Raw genomic sequence first — 11,602 nt, forward strand, 5'->3', positions numbered from 1 at the left:
CACAGATGCTCAATAGGGGTTTAGGTCTGGAGACATGCTTGGCCAGTCCATCACCTTTACCCTCAGCTTCTTCAGCAAGGCAGTGGTCATCATCTTGGAATACTGCCCTGCGGCCCAGTCTCCGAAGGGAGGGGATTTTTCACCTTAAGGGCTCTTTCACACGGCCGTTCTGTGTGAAAGCTCCGCTGCGGGACTTTTTTTTTTTTTTTTCACGGAGAGGATGACATTTGTGTCATCCGCTCCGTATGCCCGCATATCATCCCATCCGTTTGCGGATGATATGCGGACATAATGTAAGTCTACGGACATTGCGGATGTCAGCGGATGACACCGCTGACATCCGATTTTCCTTCCTTTCCGTTTTTTTACACGGAGGAAAAATAGGGTTCTGTTCCGTTCCAAAAAAATGGAACAGAACTGAAAGGAAGAAAATCGGATGTCAGCGGATGGTATTCTGCTGACATCCGCAATGCCATAGACTTACATTATGTCCGCAAAAAAAATAGGATGATTTGCGGACAAGCGGAGCGGCCGTGTGAAAGAGCCTTAAGCTCTCTTTCACACTAAGGCGACCTGTGAGGCGACCTGGTCGCCTTCCATAGGGAAGCTGTGGACCCGTTCTAATAGGAGCGACACAAGTCTCTCCGACTTAGAAAAAGGGTCCGGAGCTTCTTTGGGGCGACCCGGAGGCGACCGCCATAGACTTCAATGTTATGAAGTCCGTGGCGGCCGCTCCAAGGTCGCGGAGGTCGCCCCTCTAAGTCGGATCGTCCCTATGTGAACGGGGCCTCAAACTGTCAGTCTTTTTTTGTTTATAGTGTAAAAATAAAAAATAAATAAATAAAAACATGCAGAGGTGATCAAATGCTACTAAAATAAAGCTCTAGTCGTGGGAAAGAAAAGGACAAATTTTATTTGGCTACAGCATTGCATGACCACGCAATTGTCGGTAACGCAGTGCCGTATCACAAAAAAATGGCCTGGTCATGAAAGGGGGGGGGGGTTAATTTTCGGAGGCCAAGTGGTTAAAGGGAAACCTTTTGAAGCAGTTCTTTTTGAAAGATAGAAGTTGAAGACATTCACAAATGGAGAGAAGAATACTCAATATTTTTTTTTTTATTATTACACAAAGTGGATACAGAAAAAATCCCCACCTGTAACAGAGCTGAATATTTTATGTTCCCCCCCCCCCCCCCCCCATGTACCTCCCTCAAACATTGAAACTGGACCTTGTTCCTGAAAATTAAACCTTTTCAGATCCACAGACAGAGAGAGAACGAAAAAGAGAAAAAAGAGACAAGAGAGAAAAAAAGAGAGACAGAGAGAAAGAGAGACAGAGAGACAGAGAGACAGAGAGACACAGAGAGACACAGAGAGACACAGAGAGACACAGAGAGACACAGAGAGACACAGAGAGACACAGAGAGACACAGAGAGACACAGACACAGAGAGACACACAGAGAGACACAGAGAGACACAGAGAGACACAGAGAGACACAGAGAGAGACACAGAGAGAGACACAGAGAGACACAGAGAGAGACACAGAGAGACACAGAGAGACACAGAGAGACACAGAGAGACACAGAGAGGGAAAAAAAAAAAGAAAAAAGGAGAGAAAGAGAAAAAAAAAAATTGTCCGTTAAACGCAGTGCCGAATCGCAAAATAGGGCCAGGTCAGAAAGGGAGCAAATCCTTCCAGTCCTAAAGTGGTTAATCAATATACGCTTATTGGCATTTTACCTAAAATATGTAGCAGAATACATATTGGTCTAAATTTAGGAAAAAAAAAAACTTGCAGATTATTTCCGACTTAACTTTCCCTGTGCTTGTTCCGGGTGAAAGGCTCAGAATAGATGGATTTACTCACTAGACACCACTCCAGTGTCCGGTCTCTTCATCCGGGTGGGTTAGGTTTGTGGTGGTCATAAGTTTAGATAACTTTACTCTACATACAGATTTTCAGCAGAGCCCTCAACTACCAGTTTCCACACCATGTTCTTCTGACTCATTCTCCTCCTCGCCATTCCCCTGCTCACTATCACTTCTAACTTTGTAGTCTGATCTCCTGCCGGGAATGAGGGAATGGAAGCGTTTTAGGGGGACCTGCAGAGTGACACTTCCAAAGTAACTAAACAGAAAAGGGATCTCTTTCTTGAACAAACTCCACCTTTGCTCACCTGGGCTCCAGTAGAACATCTTAAAGAAACGCATACTGTCATAACTGTCCCCGCCCACAATATAAATCCTGTGCTTCCAGCGTACAACCGCAGAACCAGAAATACTATCCAAGAAAGGTGGTATTGTACCGTGATAAATTCGGCCGAGATGATCCAAGTAGAAGCTCCTAGAAGTGATGTTTGGCTGATCCTTGTATGGAACATATGGCTTGTAATCATTGTATGCTGGATATGCATCAAATGCTGTTCCTGCATTACAACCAAGTCCGGCATCATAACTTGTAATGATGCATAACCTGTCATCCATTGCCACAGCTCCAACAGCTAAAAAGACCACGGGTAGCGGAAACTGGCTCCAAGTGTCTGTCAGTGTGTCATAAATTTGGAATCCCTGATAGTGTAAAAACTCTACGTGTCTCTTAGTCATCCCACCTATAGCAAACAGTTTTCCTTTCAGCACCGCGCTAGCAAAGCTATGTATCGCCTTGGGCATGCTTGACAAATTACGCCAACTATTGTCCAACACGTTGAAGCATTCCACAGAATCTGTGAGCTCGCTGTTGTTGCGTCCACCAAAAGCATAAAGCATGTTTCTGTTGGCAAGGAAGCCATGACAAGATCTTGGAAGGGTCATAGAAGGGAGCTCTTTCCATTCATTCAATACAGAATTATACACGTGCAGGGCATTGGAAGCATCACGTTTTTCTCTATACCCACCAGAAACATATAAATAACATTCTACAGATACAATTCCAGGTCTATCAAAAAAGCCACAAAAGGAAAGCTTCTCCCAATTCTCTGTTGTTGGATTGTAGGATTTCAAATGGTAAAGCTCTTCTTCTGGGCCGGTTTTGTCCAACTTCATGTCCATGCAAACTATTCTCTCCTCGAACATTCCTTGGCGCAAGCGGATTTTTGTTGGAGGCTGGAGAAGGGAGTCATTGCCGGATACGTCCCTGCCGACCTTTTCCAGCTCATCTGGAGTCAGAAGTCGTAGTCTCAAGACCTTCAACAGTTTTGGGGGAAGAGGATTGTCCTTCTGGGTGCGAAATTCCCACCAGCAGCAGGCAATGTTATAGACGGCAAGTTCTGAGTTAACCATCAAGTCATCTGAAGACAGGATGTTGACCAGTTCCTCCATCTCCAAGAGGAAAAAGTCTTCTTTTCTAGTTAGGGAGCTCAGATTCCGACAAATATGGTTCATGGTTTCCTCCAAGAGGATTCTGTGATTGTGACTGTGAGCTAATCTATAAATCCAAAGGCAGTTTTCATGGTCGATCCTCTTTGCAAGGTACCTAGGTAAAGAAAGGAGAATGGAACATGACATTACTATCAACCCCATTGAATTTTTAATTTTTAAAGAAAGGAAAATGCAACATGGCATTAGCATGAAAGTAGTCTTCATGATGTTACCAGTTAACTCTCTGGTCTCATGTCAAGGTACACCATGGCTGTACCTTTAGGAGGGACATGCTGAGCCTACACCCACTCCACCCCTCCAGCGTACCTCTGTCACCTCACTCCCAGTGACAGAATCTGGTCCCACGTGCACCTAACGTCTCACGCATACACTTTGTTTTCTAACATCTTCCATACCTGGCAGCCAGGATGAGAGCCTCTGTGGTACCGATCTGCTCCCATTGCTACGAGGCACAGACTGCTAGGAGATGGAGCCCCAGAAGCATCCTAATTAACCTGCTGCTGCCCCAGCATACCTGCACAGGTAGAGAGTATAAGAATGGTAAAGTCCATGATGATGGGATCCATGATACTGGTGTCTTAAGGGCAGACTGCAAGTGCCAGCAGTCCCCCTACATTTCTGGAGTTGCAGAGTACAGCAGCAGACCCTCATGCCTTCAGAGAGACTTCTATTCCAAGCCAGCGGCCTCTGGAATCTGGACACCCTGTCTCTTTTATAATAGCACCAGACCGGTGGGTCAGACCCAAAAAAAAAAAAAGAAAGGGGGGGGGGGGGGGAGATAGACATACTACCCAACTTATGGTAGGCAACCTGCCTACTTGCTTTAGGCATATAGGGAAGATTAGCTTATGTTCTCAGTGTCAGGAACTGACCCCAAGAACGAAACAGAAGGTCTTATTTTCCTATTCCAGAGCCTAGGCACTGCGTGAAAATGAATGCCCATCTGGAAAGCCAAAGTGCTACGGGACCACACAATGCATGCTGTACATTTTTCACTGCATTTCAGGAAGTACTTGGGAGGATAAGTTGCAGCACAGAGTGCCCTTGGTTATTCTGGATACTAGAACAGAGGACCTACCAGAGTGAAAGTACTGCCCATGAGCTATGCTAGGCATTTCTATAGGATGTCTGCAGGTGGATCTGAGCAGGAGACAGGGTCGGAACCAGATTTAGTAGCGTCAGACCACTAGACTTTAACTCTGAACTAGAAGTCACACAGTTGCACATTCCTAATTTTCTACTGCATTAGGGCTCATTTACACTTGCTTCGACTTAAACACACATTAAAGTGCCTACCCTTCAATATGCTTTTTGATGCTTCCGTGATGCTTTATTGATGCTTTATTGAAGCTTGGCAAAATGCCCTGTGTATGTGTTGATTTTATATTGGTTTTAAAGGGTCTATTGAAACCTCAGCTCAGTAGTACCCTCATTCAGCAGATCCCCGGTCAGTAGTAACCCCCAACTCCGCTGATCCTCCTCTCTCCAGTCACCGCTCACCCCCCGCTATGTTGCTCCCACGTGTAACATGGCTAGTTTCTCCTGCACTGGATCTAGCTCGGCTGATCCTCTTCCACTCAGTCCTCTCTCCAGTACCTACTCACCTTTCACTTTAGCAGTCCCAGTCTGCTAGTTTCCCTGCTCCAGTCCAGACCCTGCTCACCTTCCTGCAGCTCCACACCAGATGCGACGTCGGCACCAGTCACTGTCAGAATATATACACAAACTGAAAGTGATGGCTGACATCTTTCAGGTTCACTTGGTTTCCCAATGCATCCTGGGATCTCATACCTGCAATACCTCCAAAGCAAAAAAGTCTCTCAAAAGCTTCAGGTGCTGTTAGCAAGCATTGTCAGACTCCTCTGGAGGCTTTGGAGACGCTTTGAAGCGCCAAAAAAGCAGCATGGGGTATAATTTTTGAAGCAAAGCAACAACGCATGATCAGCACTGTGAGCAAACCATTTTATTCCGTGACAGGCGCTTTGATTGTTGGCATTCAGAATGCTTTAAAAAGCATGTCCAATGCCACATTTTGAAGCAAGCGTAAACGAGCTCTTACAGATATAAGGTATAACTTTCACATGAGAATTTAAAGGGCCTTTAAAAGTGAACCACCAGAAAGTCTTTACCTGCTGCACAGATCTTGCATGGCCGTGATCTGCAGGCGGCTGGACAGGATAAACAGCTCCTCTACGTTGTCCAAGGTAAGATGAACCTCCCCCGTGTAGATGTAGTGCAGGACGGTCTGCAGGACAGAAGAGGGGACATCCGAAAGACAAACCTCCCCGAGCACAGCCTCCTTCATGGGACACGTGAAGAGAGCTCTGAAATAAGGACTGACCGAGGCCAGGACAACCCTGGAAGCAGAACAGATGATCATGTATGGTCAGTGAAGGAGAATCTATGGCACTGCTACTTCGACAATTTCAACCCCTTTCTAAATGCCTCAAATACTCCTCTAAATCTGAGATCATGTGATAGAAGACTCGGGAGGTGGTGGCGTGTATATTCTTCAGGTGTTCACAGCACTTTCTTACTTCCTGTCACTGTGACACCGCATTAGAAATATCCTACTTTAGACTTCCCAGTAACGGTATTTCTACGAACCTTCCAGGACCGCAGGCCTACATCCTGCCCATTGGAGGAGGAAAAAGTGTTTAATTGTAGGTGGGGAGTTCCTATGTGAGATTATTTCCCTTGTGACATAATTCCGTCCCTTTCCAAGATGGCACACCTGAGAGGACAATAAAAGTAACCACATGCCTAACTTAGGGTGAGACCACTGCCTGAAGAACCTTCTAGCCAAAGGCTAATGGGCCATACACACTATAAGATTTTCTGAAGACTTTTTCCTTTAGACTTACCAAAACCATATAATATGAGGTCAAACCTAAACACTTTTTTTTTTTTTTCCAAAAAGTTAAACACTTTCAATTTGTATGCAATCTGGCAGGCCCTTGCACTACATAGAAAAGGTAAATCTGAAGGAAATCTAACCACAAAAGTTGGATAGTGTGTATTCAGCTTAAAGCCTTGTACACACGTTTCGAGGTTCGGCTGGGAAATTTCGTCCGACGACCAATCTGCCGATTTTCGGCTTGTTAGTATGATGCTTCCGACAACCGACTGACTTTTCGGCCGAAAAAAATCTGGTGTGCAGGCTATAAAATTTTTGTTGGCCGTCAACACAACGGCCGATTTTCGTGCAGTCAGTACAGATTTCAATGGGGAAAAATCTGATGAGCAAGACTGGGCATGCTCAGAGAAGAAAGAACACAAAGAAAGCAAACCAACACATGACATCACTTCTGAAGTAGAATTTTGTTGGGCGAGAAAATTCGTGTGCAGTCTAGGCACATTCCAACCAACAAAACACCACTCTGGACAAAAGACGGACGACCGGTCGGCGGAAATTCGTTGCGTGTGTACGGGGCTTAAGTCTTGCCAAGACAGGACTTCCAACTCTGTATTGCTTCAAGAAGGTATCTTGGCTGGATAGGGTGGCTGCGTTGCAAAGCTGTTCCCAGGAGGCCCCTGCTTTCTCCACCCAGGATGTCACCAGAGCTCTAGTTGAGTGTGCTACCACTATAGCTGGTGCCAGATCCCCTAGGTTCTCTTATGCTAGAACAATAGCCCGTCTAATGCACCTGGAGACTGAAGCTTTAGATACTTGGGAGTCCCTTCCTTGATCCAGAATAGATGATTTAAAAAAAAAAAAATGGATTAGATCTCCTAAACTCTTCACCCTTCAGTAAATAAGATGAGATCTTCTTACATCTAAAGAGTAATACTTTCTTTGTCTTTTTTGGGATTAACATAAAGGTTCCTCTAGATAAACTTTGTAGGTTCCCCACCCTTCTAACCATGGTGATAGCTAACAAAACTGACATTTTAAATGTTAAAAACTGAGGGAAACCTCTTCTATTGGTTCAAATGGCTGCTTCAATAGGGTCTCTAGCACCTTAGTCATAGCCTATGGTGGGAACCTGTCCTTAGTAACTGGGTTAACTATCCCTAGCCACCAGAAATCCTTTTAACTAAGGCTACGTTCACATCTTGGCGTTGCTATTACAGGCGTTTTTATGGGCGTTTTTTCAGGCGTTTTTATGGGCGTTTTTAGATTGACTAGAGACCAATGGAAAACGCCTGTAATCTTCCCAAAAAGAAGCTCATGTACTTTTTTGAGCGTTGGGCGTTTTGCTCATGGCGTCAAAACGCTCAGATGTGAACAGGGGCCATTGAAATGAATAGGATTGGTCTTGTTGGGTGTTTTGAGAGCTGATCCTAGAGCAGAAATACGCCCCCAAAACGCCTACATGTGAACGTAGCCTAAAGGATGTTTCACCAACCTGGCGTCTAGAAAAAGTGAAAGTGCTGCAATCTGCTTTTGAAGGGTGCTAACCGCTACCTCTTTATCTACCCCCATCCTGAAGGATTTCTAGAACCACGGGAGCAGAGGTAGAAGAAACTGGTTTTTGCTTGCACCATAAATAAAAGGTTTTCCATACTTTAGAATAACATTTTTCTCATAACTGGCTTTCTACTTAGCAGGGTGTCTATAACCCCATCAGAGCAGCCTTTTAATCTAAGGATCTGGCGCTCAGAAGTCAAGCTGTCAACTAGAAGAATTTCCGGTCTGGGGTGTAGCATCGATCCCTGGGACAGATGATCTGGCTGGGTCGGCAGTCTCCAGGGGGCACTGCTGACAGAGCTTTCAGGGTCTCAAACCATGCCCTCCTTGGCAACTATGGCGCAATCAGGAGAAGGTGGCCTGACCACCGGCTGAGCTTCTGCAGGACTCAAGGGATTAGAGCCAGAGGATGAAAAGGCATATGCCAGCTTTAACTGCCAAACCTGAGCTAAGGCATCCTGACTCCCTTTTGCGCGCAAGAGAGCGCTGTATTAGCACCCTCTGGCTCAACTCCTGCTCTCCCTACTTGATTGGTTGGCGACTGAGGAAGTCCCATTTCCTGGTTGCTCGTCCCTTTTATGTGAACTGCAGCAATTGAAATGACCCTTCCTTCAACCCAGCCTAAGAGGTTTCTGGCCTCTTACCAGACTGGAACTGGGACTGCTAAAGGGTCCCGTTTCAGGTAAGCCACCGCTGGAATATTGTGGCGATTCAGGTAAGACACCGCTGTGACTTCCCAATTCAGAATACTACTTTCGAAGGCCTTTAGTGCCTCCCCTATTGCCCTCACATTGGATGAAGTTCGGGTCACTGCACTGTCCCAGGCCCCCTGGGCCTTGGCCTTTTCTAGGCAGCCCCCCTCGCCAGGTGCTGGTGTGTTTCTTCAATTTTACTGGGTTCCATTGGAGCCAAGGTCTGCCTCCCAGCAGGTTGCTTGGCCAGAGCTGCTGTCAGTCAGTTGCTCTCTGCTCTGCCACCTCCTTGCTCACTAGAGCACTGGGTTGTGGAGGGGTGGGGAGTGGCCGGCTCAGACTCTCAGCGGCTTGATGAGAGGCTTAGCTGTGTGTCAGTCCAGGCCCCCGGCGGATCTGTCCATTTTGTTTTGTAAAATGGACAGATCCGCCGTCGGTGTGGGTCACACAGAAAATGGATGTCTTACAGGACCACTGACGGTTCGGTATATGTCAGCACTCTGATCTCCCTAAAATAGGATGCTAAGATGGTATGGTATACCTGCCTGAAGCCATTCGTATACTACAGATAGGCTTCAACCACCACATCTCCCTGCGTGTATATACAAGGAAAAAAACGACTTTATTCGATCCGTTTGAGTGAGGAGGAACCTGAAATAAGACACTGGTAGTGCTGCCACTAGAGTGTTGGTTATTGGACCCTCCGAATATACGTAGTAATGTATTTCCCTGCTACCTGGTTATAACGGGACGTGACCCTATACAGTATATAAAGTGGCTTCCTGACATAGATATGTACCCATATATACACATTAGAGCAGATATGAAAAATATTGGATGCTATAATTGAGTAGGGAGTCACTGATGCTTCTCCGCCCTACGCACTGCCATAACCTGCCATCTCCTGAGTCATTAAAAAGGAAATACGGGTCTGTTACGGTCTCTCCGGCCCTGAGGAAGCCTTGAGCGAAACGCGTCGGCTTGCTGGGGACCTACATTGACCGTGCTCCACCTGAGACCTACCTTCCATCCTACACAGGCTTTGGTTTTTTTTTTCCCCTCGTGGGATGTATTTCTATTCTAATGACTTATCAATTGGTTTTTTAATCCTCTATGTGTTAGGTCTTTGCCAACATGTGCGTGATCGCCCATGTTTTTTACCTTGAAAAATTAATAAAATGTGAATTGTTTTTTATATATTGGTTTTCCTTCACCTCCCACTGGCCCGCAAAGCTCCACTTTTCTCTGTCTTTTCATTTTGTTTTGCACAAAGGTCTCTCTAGGAGTTTCAGGGATGTCTTCTGTGGTGTACACAGCCCGAAGAAGCCCTTCCTGGACAAACAGTTGTCTACCCATTTTGGTTTCTCCACCTGCTTCACTGGCTAAGTCAGGGTTCATTTCCTCTCCAGAACTGAGGTCTGACTCCCCCGACTCTTCACTTCTCACACTTGCTCTTCTCCTCTCCAGCCTGAGCTGGGGGGGGGGGGGGGTGGGAGCCCCTGTGAGGCAGGGAAAAGGCACTTGGTCCCCCTTTAGAATTGAAACTCTCCAGAGAGGAAGGACCTGCTCTAAGGGCCAGTTCCTCAAGGCTTGGGACCTGTGGAGCCACAGAAGGATTGAATTGTGGCTTGCATCTCAGCCTGCATGGAGGTTAAGAAACCTTTACTTAGGCCTGAGGCTTACTTCCCTGCCAGTTTATTAATGCATTTCTAGCAAAAAGGTCTGGAATGGGACCTAGGTAGCTGATCAACTAGCGCTAGTACTAGTGGAGGCAGAAGGTGTTTTATCAGAGGCCTCCAAGGATCCACCTGGGGACCCTAAAATAAGAGAAGAGGAGGAGAAAACCATACATAAAAAGGTCACTCAGGCAGGCCTTGAAAGGTTTGAGAAACCAGATGCAAAAGCAAAGCTGGCCCTCTCTGTTTTGGGTCAGTGCATGCATGCGACGTCAGTACGCGCTGTGACCTCACGTGCTGTGCCTCTTGGTATGGGGCCACGAATCTCCTCAATTTCCTTGCCCCAGGCTTCCCCTCTCCTGGATAGATAGCACCAGATCCTGGGGCTGAGGAAAGTGGTCCACGCGGCTGCTGGTGTCAGTCACCGAGCTAGCTGTGACTCGCGAGTATTTATTTTTAAAGGGAGAAAATAAGCCACTCTTTACAAGTTTTCAGAGCGCTAATTTGCTGCTCACGTGACCCGCCACCTCTCTCCTCCTCCCATCCTGACTGACATCAGTGGGGAATCCTCAACCCTGCCCGCTGCAGGCAGCTGTCAGACAGGGAGAGGAGACAGCTGGCGGGTCACGTGAGCGGTGCTCGGCGCTCTGAAAACTGGTAAAGAATGGCTTATTTTTTTTTTTTAAAACACAGAGGCACACAGGATTATTAAAATAGACCAGACAGGATAGCATATCGTGGCTTAACAACCACTTTAAAGGGGAAGTTAGAGATTTCGGGGGGGGGGGGGGACTTGCCCCCCCCCTACGCGGAAGCCTATGTCAGCCTCCCTATGGGGAGGGGAACCATCCGATCCTCCCCGGGTATCTGGTTAGAAAATAAACTTGCTGCTGTGTAGGGGAGAAACACAATCAATACTGGAGGACCAAGGGGTAGGATGTGGGCTTAAAACCAGCTGCTAAAGTGATTGTGTTCCCTGTAGGGAAGAGCCTCATCTCTCAGGTGTGCAATCCCGGAAGGTGAGGGAGAAACTTTGTTGAAGTTCTAACTCTTCCCCCTAATCTACTAAACATGAATTTCTGTCCCTTTTGGAGAGAGATTTCCCCTTGCTTTAGGGCACAGGTGTCAAACACAAGGCCCGTGGGCCAAATGCAGCCCCCCAGGCAATTTAATGTGGCCCTTGTACCTCTCCTGCAGCTGTGGCACCCCCCTCGTCTCTGTAGTCAGCAGCAGAGAGGACAGAACTCCTTTGCCAGATCCTGCACTCCTCTGTGCAGCTGCAGAAAGGCTCATCTTTGCCCCCCCCCCCCTTTCTTAGCAGTCCGCAGCAGAGAGGAGGGCAGAACCCATCCTACAGATCCTGCACCTCTCTGTGCAGCCGCACCACCACCTTGCCTTTGCCTCCCCTGGTCTCAGCATTCAGCAGACTCTGGAAGCTGACTC

General features: G+C 46.9%; 1 protein-coding gene across 1 annotated transcript; it reads right to left on the reverse strand.

Annotated features, from left to right (window-relative positions):
- Positions 1-1,973: 1,973 nt before the first annotated feature.
- On the reverse strand, positions 1,974-7,806 carry LOC309569042 (kelch-like protein 6; the record flags this gene model as incomplete). The annotated part of the gene is made up of 3 exons (XM_082274803.1): positions 1,974-3,474; positions 5,510-5,737; positions 7,730-7,806. 3 exons carry the CDS (start codon positions 7,804-7,806, stop codon positions 1,974-1,976), a joined length of 1,806 nt encoding a protein of 601 aa, XP_082130929.1.
- Between the last annotated feature and the right edge of the window lie 3,796 nt (positions 7,807-11,602).

Source organism: Pelophylax lessonae (genome assembly GCF_965119305.1).
Source record: "Pelophylax lessonae genome assembly, chromosome: 12".
NCBI classification, from domain to species: domain Eukaryota; kingdom Metazoa; phylum Chordata; class Amphibia; order Anura; family Ranidae; genus Pelophylax; species Pelophylax lessonae.